The sequence below is a fragment of the Dunckerocampus dactyliophorus genome, chromosome 2 (assembly GCF_027744805.1).
Source record: "Dunckerocampus dactyliophorus isolate RoL2022-P2 chromosome 2, RoL_Ddac_1.1, whole genome shotgun sequence".
Lineage (NCBI taxonomy): Eukaryota > Metazoa > Chordata > Actinopteri > Syngnathiformes > Syngnathidae > Dunckerocampus > Dunckerocampus dactyliophorus.
Window position 1 is genome coordinate 5,517,968 of NC_072820.1, and position 22,400 is coordinate 5,540,367.

A 22,400-nucleotide genomic window follows, 5' to 3' on the forward strand; every position below is an offset into this window, starting at 1 on the left:
GATAGCTGTTGTCAGTCATCCATCGCCTGCTCCATTTGCTGGATTAGACCTTACGGCAGCCAGCGGCAGCTTGATAGAAACCCTGTCCCCTCCTTTATCCCCTGTCCAGATAATAGCAGGTTTGTATTGACCACTACTGGCTGGTGACTACCGGTGTCATGTGGAGGTTAATGCTGGAATGTTATATCCAGGCTGCGAAAAGGTTATTTTATTGGACTTATCACTGGGGGTGGATATAGCCATGGGGAGGCTTCCCCCCTTCATGTAATAGTCCTTCATAGGGGAGAGACTTCCCACATAATTAAGCTCAAGCAAGGTGAGGAGACACTTAGAAAGCTATGCATTATTTTCTCTGCTGATGAATTCATCACCCATTCACTTTGGGGTTCTTTAAACCTACTAGCCGAGGAGTCTGGATATGTACTTAAATTGTACAACACTAAATTGAAAATCCAGATTAGGAACATGAACATATTGCAGTCTTGTGGGGACCCCTGCAATACCCTAAAAAATGCACTAAGCCATCTCTAAAGGTCATAACGACTAAACGTCAGCAGAACACGTAATTATTATCTACGTAGCGATGCAAGGCATGCTGGGAATCATAGGGGTAACTCCCCCCAAACGCTACAATATACTGTAGTGTATTTTTTTTTTTGTTACAGAAGAAAGACAAAGTTGAGAACCGTCTTGCCCATAAGCACCGATGTTCCAATAATTTTCCTGACATCCTGCCACTTAAGACTAAATCTTAGCTACATTGGTTCTAAAATTGTGTAAGGAACAGAGCAACAAAATCTAGGTCACGTTATTGCAGACTGAACATAAAGGCCACGAGTGTAACATCAGTGACTTTCAAGTTAAAAATAACAGGTTGTGACTGACATGGAAGTCAACCAAGAAGTACACAATTTCTTGTAATATTAGAATTTAGCATTTTAAAATAGATTGCAAGCCTTCGAGGACAGAAAACAATACAGGAATGCAGCGAGATTTCAGACGTTCTGTAATGACGAGGCTTTTTTGGGGGAAAGAATAAAACAAAAGCAGCTGCGCTAATTTTCATTATTTCAAGGCCCCTCAAATACATCAAATACTTCCGTCAGTACACTTCAATATACAGTATACTATGTACACTGCATTCTTAGTTTCTGAGGGGGCGAATTTTTACTGTGTAGTGCTGTCCCAAATCTACTGGAAATAATGACTGCAATATTCATCTGCCTCCTCTCATTCTTCTTCTTTCTTTTTTAATTGTGAATTGCAACCAATCGAGTTAGTCCTTCCCCTTCCGCTACGTTCCCAAGTCACTGATGAGTGAAAGTTGGTTAGGCTCCATCGCTGCACACTCACCATTTGGGGCATTTGGGGCGTTTTGCCGTACTTCACAACGTGAACGCACTTATGCACTCAAAATACAAAAAGTGTAAGTACAGAAGTACGCGAATTGAGACACAACATAATAAAAATGGTCTCTTACACTTTTTCCTCCCATCTTTTATGAGCTTGACTCAAACATCTAAAACATTTTCTATGCCCACAAAATGCCTATTCCTCTCAAATATTGCTCACAAATCTCTGTTAGTGTGCACTTTGCCTTCCTGTGATTATTACACAGGTGTGCCTTAGGATAGCCACAATAAAAGGCCACTCAAAATGGAGGTGAGGTGTCAGAAACCAAGTCACTATCTGGTGTGACCACCGTTTGCCTCACTGTGGTGCAGCACTCTTTTGCGTAGAGTTGATCAGGTTGTTGTTTGTGGCCTGGGGAATGTTGGTCCACTGGTCTTCAATGTGCCAAGTTGCTGGATATTGGCAGGAACTGGAACATGCCGACCCAGAGCATCCCAAACTGAACTGGACAAGAACAGGGATGTTGTCAGCTTCCAGGAAATGTGTACAGATCCTTGCAACATGGGGCCGTGCATTATCATGCTGCAACAGGAGCTGATCGTTGCGGATGGATGGCAAAACACACGCTTGCCCATACTTAACTCTGCTTTCACCATGGGCAACTCCATCACAAAGGAGACATCAGCATACCTCTCACCCACATGACGCCATCTGCCATATGCAATGAAAACCGGGATTCATCCTTGACGAGAACACCCCTCCAACGTGCCAGACGGCATCCAATGTCATAATTTGCCACTCAATTGTTATGATGACAAACTGCAGTCAGGTGGAGATGCCGATGAGGACGATAACCATGCAGATGAGCTTCCCTGAGATGGTATCTGGCTGTTTGTGCCGTTCTTTGGTTATGTGGTAAATGTGAAAAATTTGCACTTGATTCATCATAGTGAATGCAACCTACTTTATTAGTAGCTTTCATCGTGTTCTGTCATATGATGACCTTAGCCTTATTCATCTGATTTTAACAGAATACTTTGTGTAAAAGTCGTCCGCACATTGCTGATTTAACAGCCTTGGGTGTCTGGGCATGTGAGCCTGCCCTTCACTGTCTCTGTCCCTCCCAGAAGGAGAAGATCACCCCTCCCCTTGCAGCAGTTATCCGAGTTGTTGGTCTCAGATGATCTCGGAGGTGAAGATTGGCCAATGTGGAGGTCCTGGGCTGGTGTGGTTACACGTGGTCGGTTGGACGTACTGCAGTTGGAGATGGTTATGGTAGCAAAATGACCATTCAGTCGCAGATAACAGCTCTGGCGGGCATCCCGGCAGTCAGCATGACTATTGCACGCTCCCTCAACACTTCTGTGGCATTGTGCCGTGTGATAAAACACCACGTTTTGTAGTATCCTTTTATTGTGGCCAGCCTAAGGGACACGTGTCTAATCAGCATCTTGATATGCCACACCTGCGAGGTGGATGGATTATCTCGGTAAAAGGGAAGAGCTCACTAACACAGAGCTCGACAGATTTGTGAACAATATTTGAGAGAGATTGGCCTTTTGTGTACACAGAAAAGTTTTAGATCTTGAAAAATGGGGGAAAAACCGTCTAGTGTTGCGTGTATGTGTTTGTTCTGTCTGGTCAGTTCTTTCGAGAGTTAAAGTGAATCATAAACTGTGAGTGAGAAAGCAGCGCCTGTGACTCATTTCGGAGACAATACAGACATGCTCGGGCATCTCTTGTCCAAATCTGACTGATGAGTGAGGAGGTGCAACGATGTCCCCGAAGACACACACACACACACACAAGTACACAAAGTCTGCACCTTGAGCTTCATCATGGAGTCCTGGCACAGCTTGTCCCCGCGTGCCGCTGTCACCTCATCAATCCCGATCAGCTTGGCCTTGTAGCGCACGCCATCTCCACGGAAACGCTTAATAAGCCCCGCCTCGCTGCGGTCCTGACCTGCGGGCGGGAAGACAAAGAGGGAAAGGGAGGACAGGGCGCATGAGTTGGCCGATCTGGCATAAATATTTATGGCACAGGAAATGCAGAGTGAATCATAAATTAGTGGCGAGTGAAGACATTGAGCTCCAAAACTGAGCTGGAAATGATGACGGCAGAGGAAATGGGACATGAAAAGGAAGATCGAGAACGGGAATGGAACACGGAAAAGGGTGCATCAGCTCCCGTGGGTGCCGTCAGTGAGGAAGAACCAGCGTTTACCCAGCAGACACTCGCTTGGCAGGATGGAGAGCTGTGGAGGTGTTTACAAATGTGTGCCTACATGGCCTCAGGCTTTCTGTCCCACCCGTGCTGCTGATGATTGTGTCTGTCTATCCTGACACCACCTTGACTCTGACACCTTTCTCATTTTGTCTCTGCGCCGTGTGCCGATGTACCGCTTTGATTACATGAGCCCGAGCCTCCAGCACTGCCTTCTGAAAACTCCGTCCCCGTAACGCGTGCGGAGTACGCCCTCACTGAGAAGATAGCAAGACTTTTCAAAATCAAGGTCACAAGCACCTTGGAGAATTTAACAGTTTTCAAGATTCTAGGTCACGAGCACATCACTTAACGACCGTGTGTCTGGTTAAAGCGACAGCATGAGAAGATGGTTAAATGCCAAACACCTCTTGAAGACACATTCCTTCAATCCCTCACATTTTCCTTCCTAACTTCAGAAATAAATTGTCCTTAATTTTGAAAAAGGAAATGAACTGGGTTATGCAAATGAAAGCAAAGTCTTGGGTCTAATGCAAGTGCTTGTCTCGGCTATGCACACTCTCTCATTAATTCATGAGGGCACAATCCACCAAACGTTGGGGGAGGGCTTGACGATGCTAAAGTCATTAAAGTCTCTAAGCAAGTGAATGTCAAATCTGGGCCTAATTTAGACTTGTTTCCCTGCCAAAGGATGATGAGTCTTTCATACGGCCACCGTGTGCTGTGGAAGTCAGAGACGCAGCTTGGCACGCATGCGGTCGCCAGGTAGAGAACACTTAAAATACATGACATATATACACAGCACGGGGGGGGGGGGGGCTACTACAATGCCGCTCCTGAATCAAACAATCCTTTACACAAGAACGCCGCAGTCTATTCATACAGTATTAAGCATTCTATCCCGATTTTACTGACTCATACACTCTGTAATGTGATGTAAAATGCATGCTGCTCCAGTTGCATTTTAAACACCATCAGTCTGATTCAGTACAGTTCTCTCGGATGAGCTTTAACCAGATGTTATGTGCCATTTGTTTCTTTACATACGGCGTGCAATTTCCCTTAATAACACTTCAGGAGAGATTTAGAGCCTTATGCAGAGATCCTCCCCCCTCCCAAAAAAAAGTAGGCCTTGCATACTGAATGAGAGTCTTGACACAGTGGCATAACTCGTGTGCGACGACGTGCTCTGGGTTCAGATCAAGACAAGCGAGTGTGCTGTATTTGAAAAGTGAAGGGCTGCGAGGCATGCTGTTTCATGTTGTTACACACTACGAGGAAGAAGGACGTGTGTGTGTGTGTGTGTGTGTGTGTGTGTGTGTGTGTGTGTGTGTGTGCGAGGTGTGGTGACACATATTCCTCTGGCCTTTTTTTGGATTTACAATTACCCAAGGTTGAATGGTCCTCACAACATTTCTGCCCCGTGAGCCTGATGCTCATAATGTGCCTGACAGAGGCTTGCCTAGAGTATTGTCTACTGTTAGTCTGCATCCTTGTGTGTCCAAACAGTGTCCTGGTGGTTTTGAATGGGGTTAGAACACAACACAGACCTTTGCCACACCTGCTGCCCTTTTCTAACAGTGTACCAAAAAAAAAACCCGCCATGGAACAGTTTGATGTTAAAAAGCGAGGCCAGCTGGATTTTGAAAGCTGTCCCACCAAATGCTGCAAATATAGCCCAACTGGCTGTGGAACAGGAGCACGTAGAGAACAATCACAGTTAGCCTCCGTACTGTTTCAGGGCTTGTCTCTGATTACAGCTCTCGCCATACTAGAATGGGGACAGTAAGGGGACAGATGGCAGCAGATGGAGCGTCAGAAGTGTCCCTCCAGATATAAGGACTTGGCAACGACAAACTTTTTGTTGGGGAACCGGGCATCGAGGAAGCTTACCCTTTGACCCCCTGCGAGCACGTACCCATGTCTGCTAGTCCCCTCGCATCACGATAACGCCATCCCTCTGGCTGTTTTTAATTGGCATGGCGAAGCCTACTGTGTCCTGTTTTGTAGTATACAGTAAATGAAGTCTCTGCCGAGGACTTCTTTTTAACAATTACAGCGGTCGTTATGTGTCCTTTCTGACCTCGAATGCAATTTAAGCAGCAGTAAAAACAGCTAATGGATGATGTTTGAGTAAGGCAAATCTGTCCCTGCCATCTGCCTCCCCACTGCACACAAAATAACTTTCATAAGCCTCAGCAAACACACAGATGCACTTCCTCCACTGAAAACCGACCCCAATCACCAGACTGAGGGTTAAGATGATGGATTGTACACATTACAGAGTTAATGAGGGTTATTGTGCACATTATCAATATGGTAAATACCACAATGGTACCTCCCAAAGATTTCCTGTGCTGTCATTATCATTCTTTGATTCAGCGTAATTGAAAAAGGTGGGTATGATTATGGGTCAATTATCTTTCCAATGTCATGAATTCATCTACTGTTAACTACTGTCTCCGCCTGCGTACACCCAGTCCGCCTCAACGGCCCTGTCCGGAACTGCCACTGACATACATCTGGGGTGATCCGTTCCAAAGTGGACAGATTACAGTGAGAGAGCAGCGGTTGCCTTGGAGACAGAGTAAAACATTTCTGTCAGCGGGGTAAAGAGGTACAGTACTTTGCCTTTATGGTTAAGACGCACTCCCATTAATTACTTCAAAATTTACTTTCGACTTTAGCGGTTTGATTTGTAAATACGGTACTTGCACATAAGGGTGGGTATCATTTATTTTCATTTCATTCATTCAATTTTTTTTATTACAATTTGATTTCATTCTGGTGTTTTATCTTGTTATTACATGTCCTTCATGTGTTCCGTGTACAGTATGAGTATAATTTATGTATAAGGTCTGACTTACAGTATCATCGAAGTATTACCTTTAGCTGTCTCCAGCGGGTTTAGCTTTAGAGTCATGCTGATATGCATGCATGAATACATCAACTTCAGTGCTAACTAAGGAAGCAACGGTACACACTTGATCCGCCCTGCACGGGACAATCCGCCTGTGTTTCAATACATTTTGCCCTGTGTGTGTGTGCATGCCTATCCAAGCTAGGAAAAAGTCCTCCCCACAAAGTAATGTCCCATTTCCCACACTGTACATATTTCAAGTAAAGGAAAATGCCAGGCATTCGGCAACAGAGTATCGGACATATACAGAGTACATATCGATGCCGGAGGTGACTCATCAGCTCTCCTCTGTTACGTGCCCGCCGGACCCCGTGCCTCCCGGCCTCGACGTCAAGGTACGGTGAACCTGTTTTTGAACACCCAAAATCATAGCCCAAATACTGAGGTGCAAACCATACTGTGGATTACCTGTACCGTTGCACCTCTAGTGCTTCCAAAGAAACTCGACACTGACTTTGCAATCGCTTTGAAAAAAATAGTCTTTCTAATTGGAATACCTGATTCATAAGCTTTTTATAGTTTTAAATGATAACTACACTGGAAAGACAAATAAGTGAGCCAAGCACAAGTGTTGAGAAAAATGCTAGAGGTGGCTATCTTCCACCAAAAAAACATTTCAAGATTCAAGATTCAAGAGAGTTTTATTGTCATGTGCATGGTAAAACAGCAGTTATACCATGCAATGAAAATCTTATTCTGTTCATTCTCCCAAGGAAAAGAAAGAAAAACACAAGAAAGAATAAGAACATAAGAAACATAAACACATATACATAAATACCAAGAAATTAAGCAACAACAACAGAAGAGACATTAATGCAAGTAAATAATACAAATAAATAAATAAATAAATAAGTGCTATGAGTGTGTGTTGCGTGTGGCGTGTCTGAGTGCTTCATTGAGAAGCCTGATGGCCTGTGGGTAAAAGCTGTTTGCCAGCCTTGTGGTCCTGGACTTCAAACTCCTGTAGCGTCTGCCTGATGGCAGGAGTGTGAATAATGAGTGTTGTGGATGTGTGCTGTCCTTGATGAGGTTGTGTGTTCTGCGTAGGACTCTAGATGTATAAATGTCTTGCAGTGAGGGGAGGGCTGCCCCAACAATGTTCTGTGAGGTCTTGATCACCCGCTGGAGTGCCTTCCTATCACGTGTTGTACAGTTACCGTACCAAACAGTGATGGAGGCGGTAAGGACACTTTCGATGGTGCATCTGTAGAAGCAACTCAGGATTGTGGTGGACATGCCAAATTTCCTCAGTCTTCTCAGGAAGTACAGTCTCCTTTGGGACTTCTTCAGAATTTGTTGGGTGTTGTGAGACCAGGTGAGGTCCTCGCTGATGTGTGTGCCAAGGAACTTGAAGGTTTTCACCCTCTCCACCTCAGTCTCACCAATAAACAGGGGTCTATGTGGCTCCTTTTCCCTTGTTCTTGGGTCGATGATCATCTCTTTAGTCTTATCTGTATTGAGAAGGAGATTGTTATCACGACACCAAGCTATGAGGTCCGCCACCTCTCTTCTGTATGATGTTTCAACACCACCAGTGATCAGTCCGATGACTGTAGTGTCATCCGCAAATTTAATGATGCTGGTGTTGTTCTGGGAGGCCACGCAATCGTAGGTGAAGAGCGTGTAGAGGAGTGGACTCAGCACACACCCCTGTGGGGTCCCAGTGCTCACAATTCTTGAGCTGGATGTGCGGTTGTGGACTCTGACTGACTGGGGTCTGCCTGTGAGAAAGTTAAACACCCAGTTACAGAGGGAGGGAGACAGGCCAAGTGTGAGGAGCTTATTTGTGAGTTTGTGGGGGCTGACTGTATTAAAAGCGGAGCTATAGTCTATAAATAGCATTCTGACGTATGTGTCCTGGCCCTGTAGGTGAGAAAGGGCTGTGTGGATGGCAGTGTTGACTGCATCATCCGTGGACCGGTTCTGGCGATATGCAAACTGTAGAGGGTCCACAGTTGCCGCCGGGATGCTCTTTTTGATGTGGGTCATGACTATTCTTTCAAAGCACTTCATAACAATAGGAGTGAGTGCTATAGGGCGATAGTCATTCAAGCAGGTCACGTTGCTCTTCTTGGGTACGGGCACTATGGTGGTGGACTTAAAGCAGGTCGGTACAGATGCTTGTGCAAGCGACAGGTTAAATATGTCAGCAAGCACATCAGCTAGCTCTGATGAGCAAACCCGAAGTGCACGTCCTGAGATGTTGTCTGGGCCTGCTGCTTTTCGTGGGTTTGTTTTGTTTAGAACCCTGCGCACATCAGCTGATGTCACCATGAGAGGTGCGTCCTGTGTGCTCCCCAGGTTCAGCCACCCTCTCTGCTCATCAGAAGTTTGGGTGTCAAAGCGGGCATAGAACTCGTTCAGCTCATCTGGAAGTGTGGTTTGGCTGGACGTGGCTACGCTACTCTGCTGTCGATAGTCTGTGATGTGCTGGAGCCCCGCCCACATGCGCCGAGGGTCTGAGGTGGAATAGTAGCCCTCCAGCTTCTGTCTGTACTGTCTTTTGGCCTCCCGTATGGACCTCCTCAGGTCATATCTGGCCTTTTTGTAGTCATCAGCGGTGCCCATGACAAATGCAGTCGAACGAGCACGTAGCTTAGCCCTTACATCACAGTTCATCCACTGTTTTTGGTTAGGGTATTTTCTGTAATACTTGGTGGTGGTAACAGTCTCTATACATGTGCTAATGTAGCCAGTAACAGCAGAAGCATATTCATCCAAATCAACAGTACAATCTTCCCTCCCCGCTGCAGTTTTAAACACATCCCAGTTTGTGCAGCCAAAGCAGTCCTGAAGTACTTGATCAGTTTCTTCATTCCATACTTTAACTGCTGTACTTACAGGGGGAGCTTTTTTGAGAAGTTGTCTGTACGTTGGATAAAGGAATATAGAGATGTGGTCAGCCTTTCCAAAGTGGGGTCTTGGAACAGCCTTCAAAGCACCTTTCATGTTGCAGTAGACTTGGTCCAGGATGTTATTTTCCCTTGTGGGAAAGCTCACATACTGGTAATATTTGGGGAGGACAGTCCTGAGGTTACAGTGGTTGAAATCGCCAGATATAATGAATACAGCGTCTGGGTGTTTGGTCTCGTGTTTATCGATGATGTCATGCAGGAGGCCTAGTGCATTAGCAGTGTTTGGTTCATGTCTTGTCTTATCTTGTTTTCATCTTAGCCGGCTGCGAGAAAAGTATTGTTTATGGGTATGACCCCTTTCAGGGAATTCCTAGGGCCTGGAATTTTAAGCTATCCGTCATTTCATGACCTAAGACAGCATGCATTCTTCTTCTTTACCATTACTTGTGTTTCTGTTAAAGACCCACCTTCGTGCGAGGTCTGACTGTGTTGGCTTTTAGTCACTGTACATGCAATCATCGGGTGGTCCGTGTGTGAATCACCACATGCAACTCACTGTGTGCACATTGTAATCATAGGAACATATAATATACAGTATATAACCATTGAACATTCTACTGTTTTGTAGTGATTAGAGCGCTATTGGTGGAATAGCCTCCAATGGTCAAGGATGCATGACTGACCTTAAGAAGAAGCAGCTGGATATTTTTTTAAATTCTGACTTACAATGGCTGCACAATGCTGGCCCCGCCTGCGGCTGTAAAGTTCACATCATAACCGTAAATATGTCTCCAAATCCAGTAGAATTTCATTAAATACACAGGCGCTAAGTGACATGTCAGTGTGACACTTTTAGAGTTGGGAGGCTGACTAGAGGACAGCAACAATTAGCCTCATTTTCTAAAGTCCCTTCTGCTGATGCGGAAGGAGCCACACAAATAAACTGCATGCACTGAACTGGCTGTGCATGCTCCGAATGTGTGAGGCTGTTCTCCACATGCCGCCCTGGTGCTCAGAATATTATATAGCGAGGTCAGTGAGTATTCATACACTGCTAAATGATAGGGAGTGCAAGAATTGGCAAAAAAAAAATCAATCACACTTTTTAAGCTATATATTTTGAATATGTAGCTCACTTGTCTCACATTTTATTCGTTTCTTTCACATTTGAAAATAGAACTTAAACGCTGAATCTAAATGTTAAATTGAAATGGTATATCTACATGTTTAATCTAAATATGAATGTTACATCAAAGTCTAAATAGTGTACAGTGCATAAATATAAATGTAAAATCTAAATATAAATGTAAAATCTGCATACGAGTGCTAAAAATAAAGATGCAATGAAGTGTTTTTATACTGTACATTCACTAAGCTTAACCTGTGTGTCTGTTGGCGCATTTTACATGAGGTAATCCTGGGCGACTAGTGTAGAGATTATAATAGGGTGACCAAACGTCCTGTTGTCCGAGGACATGTCCTGTTTCCACCTCCTGTTATGGCCACCCTGGGTTGTTTTTTTTTTAGAAAGTGATAAAAATGTGTTGGTTTTGGCTGTTGGCTGTTTGGCTTTATTATTTACATCATAACACTGTAAAGCTTGTGAGAGCTTTTTTTTTGTTTACAAATGTATTTCATATTTTTTAAATGTATTTATTTTATCTTTTTTTTTAGCCTTTTTAAAATGTTATTTTATTTAAAAAAAATAATAATAATTTTATTTACTTATTCATTTCTTTTTTTAATTTAATTTTTCAGCTGTAATATTTGTATACATTTTAATGTTTATTTATTTCCCATTTCCCACACTGTACATATTTCAAGTGAGGGACTGCCTGAAAGCGGATGAAAAGGCGAGGCATTCCGCAACAGACGATAGGACATAGTATGTATCCGAGAGTGTAGGCGACAACAGCTGCGCAGCTTAGGCCGTTTGTGACGGCGATGCGCAGAGGCCTCATCTACGAGGCCTCCTGCCTCCTGGCCCCGACGTCAAGGTGCGGTGTACCTGTTTTTGAACACCCAAAATCATAGACCAAATACCGGAAAGTGATGAAAACGTTGTGGTTTTCATTTCTTGTTTGTTGAAGCAATGGCTTTATTAATTGCCTCTCGGCACTGAAAAGCTTGTGGCAGCTATTTTGGTTTTGGATTTCCTCATTTTAAAATGTATTCATTTTTTAAATGTATTTATTTTATCTTTTTTTGTAACAATTTTATAGTTACTTAAAAATTTATTTTATTTTTTATTTTTAATTAAACATTTTGATATTTATGTATATTTTAATATTCATTTACTTATTTTAATATTTTCATTTTCAGTCAGATTTTTCTAATACAGATGTTATTTTATTGTATTTTTAAATGACTTTTGCACCACCGAAACTTTTATTGTTATTATTTTAGGCACAGTGAAACCTCTGAGAAATAGTGTTTTGCAACAAATGATGATGATGATAAGGTTGGTATTTGGTAGTGAAAATACGGTCACTCTAAGCGGAACGCAGTTGCAACATCAATCTTCCAATCATTTTCTAGCAGGCGGAAAGACTGGGGTGAGAGTATATTTCCACGGGACTGTCTCTGCAGCTGTTTTGTTTGGACGGTGGTGATTACAAACACGTCGTTGCAAGGTTGGTCTAAATACATGTCATCATCCTGGTCCCTGATAGTGTCCTTCACCTGCCGCCTGCAGTGCATCCATTTATGTTGTCCCATTTCCATTTATATGGATCTAAATAGCATCTTAGCGGATTGTGACACCACTCCCTGCAGCACATGTGATTAACACGGTAGAGTCAGGGGCAAATAGTTCCCTCTTATGAGCCGCATTGACGTGTGTAATAGCCCCCTCTCTCCCTGCGCTCTCCCCCGCTACTCAGCTTAAATCAATGGGCTTCTCCTCCAGCCCGGCCATTTATCTAAGCAGGCCAACAGAGCCAGTGAAACAGCCACGGCGGACTTGGCCCGGCGGCCTTGTTACAGCCGGGCTGCAGGATCTGAATTTACTGAACTGACTGGAGTGGTTTTATTCATGACTGGAGAAATGTGTAAAAAGAAGAGCGACTGAAGTGGAGAGCGGGAGGCAAATGAGAGAGACTCCTGTTATTGCTCACTTCCCCGTCCCCCTGAATCACACTCTTTTCACCTTTCCTCTTTTTTTCCCCTTCCTCTCAGCCAGTTCATTCCCATTTCAATCTCAGAGAGAACTGCTCGGCGAACGCCTCGTCCTATTACATCACTTATACCGTTCATCAAAGCGACAGGATGTGAATTACCCTGTCCGTGACACCTAAATCTTGCCGCTACCAAAACCCTGAGGCTACACGGAATAGCTGTTACTACATCTGGATCCCTGGGATGAGACAGGGAGCCTCTCGGCGAGCATGACAGAGTGAAGCCACTCGCCGCGTCGTCCAAAATTATTTAGCACTTTTGGAACACAGCTTTTAGATTGATTTTCACTGTCTGCCAAAGAGGAGAATGTAAACCCTGTCAGGTTCGCTCTTTGTCTAAAATTCATTTCTTTGTGGAGGAAGAAAATGGAGGTTTTTATTCAGTACCATAAACACCCAATTTCACCTGTCATCAATTCTGATGCTGCGTACCTCTACCAACACTTTCAAGTTATTTTGAAATTATAGTAGATCGCCGCATTGTGGGACCACCGGGGAATAGCGAAAAACGAGTAAATTGATACGCCCATAAAAATGTCTATTTTTGACGTACAACTCACTCTCCTACGATTTCAGATCAACATTTCCAATACAAGTCACTGTCAGAATTATTTGATTAGATTTAGCTCCAGAATTCTCCCCTTCTCTCTTCAATTGCCACTGTTCACTCACGCCACGATCCAGGTTTAAGCCCTAAATATGCCTCACACTCTTATTAAGTATAAAATGTATACAGTCATGGAAAAAACGATTAGACCACCCTTGTTTCTTCAGTTTCATGTTCATTTTAATGCCTGGTACAACTAAAGGTACATTTGTTTGGACAAATATAACGGTGACAACAAATATAGCTCATAAGGGTTTCATTTAAGAGCTGCTATCTAGCAACTTCCATGGTTTTCTTGATAATATCCACTTAAGTTTTTACATGAATAGCTACAGCATTGTACTGCCAAAAAAACGTAACTCTGTTTGTTATTGTTATATTTGTCCAAACAAAGGTACCTTTAGTTGCATCAGGCGTTAAAATGAACATGAAACTGAAGAAACAATAGTGGTCTAATGATAAGCTAGTGCTTCCGTAACGTCTCTATGCTGCGTTGAAAGACCGTCAAACAAGTGCGAAATCTCAACGCTTGACGAAAAAACCTCATCAGTGAAGCATATACTGTATATATACTGTATATAAGACATAAGCGTTTAAAAAATTGTGTGCTTTTCATGAATTTTTTAATTAAATTGCTACTGACATATGGTAAATTTCATTTCTTTGAGGGAAAAATAAATGGCATATTTTCTGAGAAAAAAAATTCTAGATTTTTTTTTTTTACAAAAAAATCCACGGAATGTGCGAGGATTCACTGTATATTTTTGTACGTGACCTTTTATCTCCAGTTTGTGATATCCCAAGATACTTTTTTCTATCCTCCCAAGGTTGATTTTATGATGTCTATTTTTATTTTTGGCCTTTTTATTCATTCATTGATTTTCTACTGCTTATCCTGTTCGGGGTCTAGGTTGAGCTGGAGTCTCCCCAGCTGACTGCACACTCCTATTGACACTTTAAAACCTTTTCCACCAAGGACCACATACAGAACAATAGAAGCACCACTTTGATGCATTTTGTACATTAAAGATGCTAAAGCCAATGCAATGAATAAACTACCTGAAAAACCCCCCAGAAACATTAGCTTCGTGTTATACATCAGTGATCTCCCACCTTTTTTAATCCACAGACCGGGTCGCGTTCCAACAACGCTAATGTATATTAATGTATGTGTCGTAAATGAAAGACAATATATAACACAGTACACTGTATAACCAAGGGTCTCATTAAATGTCCAGTGACGCTGTGAAAGCTTAAGTAACGACTTAAGGAAGGAACGACTACCAGCAACACACTTCTGGCGTTGCATCTTGTCTGACGGTACTGAAGACAAGTCTCAAAAAAGTAGCTTCCAACAATAATAAAATGAATACAAGACTCACCATTGCTACGAGCCTGGAGATTGTTTTCCAGAAAGAAGAGTATCACATCATTTTTTGATGTGTGCTAGCATGAATTACGTTGACGTCGAATAAATACGAACACCAGCACTCAACACACGCATAATAACATCATCAAAGCTCACATTTACGCATTCGCACCCAGCACCGGTGTTTGGGAACAACGATGAGGTGAAAGAAGGACGGGAAAAACATAAAAATCTATTTGTGGAAACCTTCACTTTGTCTCAGAGCACACAGCTATGGTGCGTTCCAGGACCGCTGGGAATGAATGCTCCACCAAACAATGAAACAAAACGACATAAACATGCAAAACCGATGGGCTTTCTAATAGCATATTAGTTTTCCAGTGAAATAATAGCTTTTATTTCAAAAATCTATATACATTCATATAAAATTTGATGTAGTTATTTCCAAAATTACCTTTAAAAATGTGTCTTTTAAAAAAATATCATTGCTCCTGAAAGTTTGTTGGAGACCCCTGTTATAGCTGACAAAGCAAAATAGTGTAATACGTAATAATTAGGAGTGTCACAAAATCTCGTGTCACAAGATCTCGCGAGATTAAAACGTGACAAGATTCCTTGTTCAGAAAAAAATGTTGTGTGGTCACTAATACATTAATTAATTCATCACAAAATAAATGAAAATGAACTGGATCATTTTGCCCGCCTCGATATATTGCCATGTGCATGCGTGTCTGTTTTTCTCGTCTCTCGCCTCCAATCAGGCAGGTCGAGGGTTCACTCTGTGCATTGGTTTCAGCACCTTGGCGTGTTGAACGGAATGAGCCCTTTTGCCAGTCATACAGTCTCTTTGTCTCAGTGGGTTGGGTGAAGGCGGGGCCGCTAGCATGCACACAGAGTGCAGAAGAGTGTAACGTAGCAGAAATTAAAATTGGCAGAGTGCAATATATTGTCATATATTTTTTCATTCTACTTCTCTAAAAGGTAATGTTAAAATCCCGCCTCGTCTAGTTCTCGTTGGCCCAATCTCGTGTATCGTCTCGTCTCGTGACACCCCTACTAATAATACATCTTATTAATACAGTGGAACCGAGGTTAGTGTTCAGGAGGGTCTGATTCTAGCCGAAATGTAAGATCACCTAATCAATTTTTCCCATAAGAAATCATGTAAATCCAAATAATCTGTTCCAGAAATCCAAAAATGTGAACACTAAAATGTTTTTATAGTTTTCCAATTATAGTTTTACATGCAGGAAACAATTGGAAATGCATATTAATACGTATGGCCGTTGAATAAAAGGGATAAATGAACATTTAAGTTTAGTTTTACCTTCACTGAATACGTGATTGTCGACAAAGACACAATGTGGCAGCGAGATCAACACGTGCACCACCTTCCTGTTTTGCCAGGAGTTACTTGTTGAATTCAGCGGTGTTTCGCACCTCAAGTGTCTGCTTTTCTTTTGATCACAGCTGCAAAATAACCCAAAATGGAGGCAGAGAATGGTGCATGTGCCAGCATTTTGATCAAGAAGGTGAAAAACACTAATGAATTCACGCAAAACACAAAGGTGGCGTCCGTGTTGATCTTGCTGCCACATCGTGTCTTTTGGAACAGTCATGCCTGCTATAAAGGTGAAATAACCTTAAATGTTCATTTATCCCTTTCATTCGTCATTTATATGCATTTTGATTTGTTTTCTGCATGTAAAACTAGAATTGTAAAACTATAAAAACGTGTTTTGTGGCGTAATTGTGTTAGCTAGCAAAGGACGAGAGTCCACCGCTGATGACATCATAGACAAGTGACATAGCTGACCCCCGCTTCCGGTTTCCATGTATTAGCAAGCTAGTATTCTGCTAAAAGGGACGTTTTATGAAATAAAATACGTAGTGTATCACGCACACGACGAACCATGCGCTATATTGAATGCTAACCGGAAAAAGTACTCGAACCGAAGCCGCATTTTGGAGTTTTCGGTAACTATAATGTACCTTTTATCCTCCTGGACTCCCTTCGCTGGCTGGTTTTGACACCCGGCTGGAGCTCGGCCTCTGCTGACATCCTCCACTGCTGAGTCCCTTGTCCCGGCTCACAGCAAGTCCACCATGGGTTCGCAGGCGCACACAATTTACTCCAACGTCAACTCCCAACTCACAAACGCTTCAGAGTGGGCAAAATCAACTTCAAATTCATGCTGTGATGTCTGATGCTCCTCCGCAAATGAAGACCCGGCATTGGTAAATAGGCCTCTTCACTCGGCCATGGCGTGCGCGTATTAGCAAACAACACATGAAGAGCTTGACGAGCTAGGTGATCCTCTCGAGAGAAGCTTCAGATCTGATTTAACATCTTCTGGAGTATGTCTCCTTGAAGGTCAAGTATCACATGGTCCACTGGTGCTCTTTTCTCAGCGTTCACCCATTGCTCGGGAATAACTCCCCCAAGGGAGGCAGCAGCATTGATTGAATCAAAGATTGTTCTTCACAGTAGGTCAGGAGTGGATATTATTCTCTCGTAGAAGAGAGGACGTCAGATGCGGTCCGGCAGCCTCTCACAGTCGCTGGCTTTCAACCCTGCAAGGCGATGGGGAGAGGAGATGATTGTTAATGTTAAGCTGGAGGTGATAAAAAATTAAATTGACACCCCGATTGCTCATTACTACATTAATTTAACATGACAAATGGCAGCCGCCGATTTAACAAATCAACAAAGATGTTATTATCACTTCTGGATCATCAATCCTTAATGAAAGACCTCCGAACGCTCGCAGCTCGGCGGCCACCCTTGAAGGAAGGAGAGCCGCGGCGGGTGAGTAAACACACAACATCATACCGCATGACTTCTGTGCATGCAAAGGACATTTGCAGGAGGCTGCGGTGGGATTCCTGGCAAGGCCGTCTCCAAACTGGAGCCCCCCCACGTTGTGCTTTAATGCCCTTGAATCATCCACGGCTAACAATGGCGCAGAGCCAAGCTGGCACAGTGGCTGGCACCGCTTCTGTTGGCATGGTGACGGGCCCTTGTTGGAGGAGGCGTCCTTTAGCCTGCGAGTCATGCTGTACATCAAACACGGAATACGCTTCTCCTGGATGGGTCCAATTGTCATTTGGTTCTTTCTCCACAGTGGGACTATAGTAAAATATTCCAATAACATTACCCGGAAAAATGTGCCTCGAAACCTGGAGTGTGAAGCATCATCATGCATGTTCTGTTACTTCAAGGGAAACTGCACTTTTTTCCCCCACAAACCTTTACCTGAGACATGAACGCATGTGTGCGTTTTAAAGATATAAAAAAAGAGCCAGCTCATCACTGCATCACTTATTCCTCCTATAAAGCTGTCTGAAAAAGTCTCCAAAAAAGGGCAACGACGCTCTATTCACATATAATGGTGACGTGCATGTTAACCAAGCTACAGCGACATTGTTATTATTTATATTAACACTGAACTACGTTATTGGCGTATTCACACTTAGCCCTATCACACCGGCTAGCTACTCGCCGGCTGACGACTAGCTTCACCACGGTCTCGCCCGTAGCGCGTCAGCGTCGCGCTCACAACGCCTCAGACACGACCAAAAGCTAAGGCTACATAGTGGAGATGCTGCCACTGCTAGCCAACGCTAGGTTTAGGCGTTCGTTTCCACGACGTTGCAATGTGAAATCAACGCGCAGAGGCAGACGTTCCGATAATGCTCAGACTCAGAAAATGAGCAAAATACTGTAAGTATTACATGTTATCATGAATGTACCCGTTACTACATGTTTAGAGCATGGATATAAAACCATAAAACCTTGTTGGAGGTTTTTAGAGGTTTTTTAATAGCGGGCTTTGTAGGCCATTACATGCACTACTAGGCTATCGCTTTTGATCTGTTTTTGTATCTTTAAAATGGACAGAAAAGAGAAAGATTGTGGATGATGGGCAAAATAAAAAAAAAAAAGTGCAGTTTTTGAATGATAATGTAATATGATGGAAGAACAGATGGAATCGGGGTCACGGTGCAGCCTTTAGCCTGGTCGTCAGGCTAGCAATAGAGGAAGCGTTTCTCCAAGCCGCATCTACATAATCCACACTGCTTGCCTGTTGTAATTACAGTAGCAAATAACAATAATACAGTATATACTATATTAGTTAATATGTTAGCTGCAAGGTTTGAGGCTGGGTTGTTTGCTGAAGCTAGCGCTTTCGTCACACACAACAATGGTGCGTTCAAGGAGCAAAGTGCAAAATCAAAACACTTGACAAAAAGACACGATTAAACATGTAGAGTGGTAAGTGCATGCTATGCATTTTACCTGTGTTATTATGTATTGAAAAATGATTACCGACTTACGGTGAACGGCCTAATTTTGGAGATAAAAAAATAAATTCAGAAATTTGAGCAAAGATCCGCAAATTTGCTGAATCGCGAATGTCCTTGGATCCGCTGCATTGCCGGAAGGGTACCCATGACAGCAGAGAGGATCAAATGCTATGGTAAATACACATATACAGCAGGACCTCGGTTAGCGTACGTCCCGGTTAGCGTACATCCCGGTTAGTGTGTTTTTGGGTTCATGTAAAAAAATCAGGCCAAAATTTAGCATTTGCCGGTTAGCGTACAATAGGGGACGTGTCATGTTGTGTTCCTAGTAAACAGCATGAGTCCGACTGTGTTCTTAAAATATTTTTATTACCAAAAAAAATGCTCTGGAACTTATGACATGTGAAATACTGATTGATTCCCCACCTTCAAATCCAGACCCCGTTGTTGTTTTGTCTGGATCATGTGCCGTGGCCTCGGGTTTTTAGAAAGGCGCTTATAAATTAAATGTAGTGTTATTCAAAACCGGCGACGTCAGCTCTGTCGCCTGCCTATGATGTCATCAGTGGTTGACTGTGTAGTTCTTTGCCAACTAACACAGTTTCGCCACAAGTCTCTGCTTTCCTTTTGCTGCAAAATAACCCAAAATGGTGCCAAAGAAAGTTAGCAATTTGAGTTGAAAGTGAGGAAAACTATTGAGTTCAAGAGATAACTCTTAGGCAAAATATAACATAATTTTCCAAAAATTGCAACATTATTTTGTTTTGTTTGTTTGTTGTTGTTTTTTTTTGTTTTATTGTTAAATTGTTTATCAATATTATTTGTTCTTTTAAAACTGCTCCGTTTTTCTTGTTAGAATTTGACTTTTTCTGTCAATGTTTTTACTTTATTATTGTACAATTACAGCTGTTCTTCCATTTTGGCTTTTTCCCCCAAATACTTTTTTCTTGTAAATTTCCTTTTTGCAATTTTGTGACATTATTGCCATAATATTTTCTCTTTATTTTCATAACAGTATAACTTTTTCCCTAGCCTAATTTTCCAAAAATAACAACCCTATTTGTCATTTTGTCTCATAATATTACAAGTTAAAAAAAAACAATCGTCTTTTTGCTTTAATACTTCAACTTTATGCTATGAAAATGACATAATTTTTCCTCGTAATATTACAATGTTATTCTTGTAAAATTACAACTTTTTTTGTTAGATTGCAACATTTTTTTCTTAATATTACTTTTTTCTGTTGTTGGATTTTTTTTTTTAGTTTTCCTGTAAAATGTTATTTTTATTTGCCGTGTGTCGCACTTTGGACGCCCCTGCACGATACAAATACATTGCTACAATACCTTTAAAACACCACTAGGGGCCGGTATTGCTGCGCAAACACCTTCCAGTTCCGTTACGTGTCCGTCAGGCGTCGTAGTTTTCCTTTTTTCATTTTTATTTTGTCGCATCATAGAGTGGTTCACTTGTCTTTATAACTGTTTGACGTTGCCTGTTCGGTTAATAAAATAGTTCTGATGGCAAATGAATTCACTTTACATCATTTCCTGTAGTAAAATTTGTTTTGAAGTGAGAGTAGCTATTTTATAACAAGCACACATGATTCACCGGTGCCATTTTGGTTCTTGCTGTTGTTTATTTGGCCACTTCCTGGTTCATGAACGATGTCCCCGGTCATTAGCATTCTCAGGTGGTAGGGAGTTTGAATGCAAAAAGAGGTAGCAAACCAACATTTGATGGGTTCTTGGAGAAGCGCTGTGCTGAAATGAAGCCAGGAAAGAAAGCGACATCCCCTCCATGATAAAAATCTGCATTTCTCGAAATGCCACCGCAAATATCACGCGGTGTTCACGCTGTTTATTTGTCCCTCTCCCCATTGCTCAGTGAACATATGCACAGCTTTGTCTGTGCGCAAATACATAAATGGGAGCCACTCCGGCGCCTGCTTGTCTTCCTGTCTTCTCCTTTCATTTCCTCGAACGGCTCATTGCCGTTGCCTCATGAGCGCCGGTTGTCCTCACGCATCTGGACCGTGTGCCTCCTCTCATGTGCGCTCACCAGACAGGTAACGTTAGTCGGGTGGAGGCAAACGGGCCAATCTCGCTGTAAGTTTAACTGATGGGAGAAATATTTTTCATGCCACAAAGGACCTTATCAGTGAGCGAGAGCGAGAGAGACGCCTTATTGTACTTAAGGAAAGCGATTTAATGTGATGTACAGCTGCTTTTTAAAACCAATGCTATCTAGGTCACCACCGTGTGCTGTGTTTTACCAGCTCCCACTGCCTGCATGATTTGGGTCAGAGTTAACGAGCATTACTCGTTCCTCCAGCTACTCTCAACTGTTACAAGATGTCAGAAGCTCTTGACAAAAGCCATCCTTTATTTATTATCATGCCCTTTTGAGTACCACCTCTCTGAAGTGTGAAGGGGCGGAGATGTCGGTTTCGTTTCCTTCTTTGCCTCCATCAACCCACTGCCGTCTTTGTATCGGTCGGCCTGCATTTCACAAACCACGTCTGGAGATGTTTATTCCCCACCTGACTATTGAGCGAAAACAGACACGCTGCGAGGAAAACCTGGCAACCCTCGTGCGTCGACATTGGGCAGACGTCAGTCATGCGTGCCATTGATTTGTCTGAGGAAAGAGACATGGACCTTCACTGAGTCAAACAGATATTGTCTAAATCGTGGTTGCCAAGACAATATGGTTGTTTATTTCCTCAAATAGTGGCTGTGAGCATTTATTTACTCCAATCCGCCTTTTGGAGCTAAAGCCTGGTTTGTGCTTCTGCGTCGAGGAGCTCAAAGCTAACCGTACGGGCTGTGATTGTTCGGCTTTAAGTCCTCGTTTACCGTGGTTAACTGGTTCCAGACCCGATTGTGATACGTACATTTCCGTCAAGTACAATTCTTTATTTATAAGTGGAATATTTTCATAGTTAAAGCCTAGAAAACCTGTTTACAACCTTCTAAATTCAGTTTTTAACATTATTAGAGCCCTCTAGACGATGAAATAACACCCATATTGTCACCTTTACACTCCTATTATCCAGTATATGGTAGATATAATTGAAAAAATAAGCCAATTATTAAGACAGAAATAAAACTCGTGCCCGTGTGTGTCGCAGTAAATGTGTTTCGTTTGGAGGACAGGAAGTGCCATCGAGGGTTCAGAGTTGAGTTTTAGCGTGTTGTGGGCAACAGTAGCCGTGTTATTATTATGATTATTATTCATTTGTCGCCTGTTGTGGGATCATTTAAACCTGCAATAAAGCCTGTTGTTCCAGCCTGGTGCTTGTCTCAGCAAACAAATACTGACACCTAGTGAGCAACGTAGAATACTACATTCACAATTTGAATGCGAGTTTTCTTAATGGCTTGTATTTGAATTTTGGAACTAATTTGAAGGCCCTGGAACATACCAATGGACCAAGTACAGAGAAAACTAGCATGCTAATTTCCAGAAAATCCATTATGAAAATCCTCTTTGCTTGTTTATTTGTTTACAGCATCCAAGTGGCAGCTAGTGAGACTCCTATTTGAATTCTCTCTGTAGGTGCTGCTCTTTTGGTTAGCAACAT

General features: G+C 42.6%; 1 protein-coding gene across 1 annotated transcript in view; it reads right to left on the minus strand.

Moving 5' to 3' along the window:
* Positions 1-22,400, minus strand: part of LOC129177244 (complement component C8 beta chain-like) — an 87,340-nt gene that overhangs the window by 33,743 nt on the left and 31,197 nt on the right. The window contains exons 2-3 of the mRNA XM_054768145.1: positions 16,499-17,080; positions 3,179-3,318 (exon numbers count right to left, since the gene is read on the minus strand). Of these exons, the coding sequence (XP_054624120.1) occupies positions 3,179-3,318; positions 16,499-16,568 (210 nt within the window). The 5' untranslated portion in view covers positions 16,569-17,080. The remainder of the gene's footprint in view (positions 1-3,178; positions 3,319-16,498; positions 17,081-22,400) is intronic.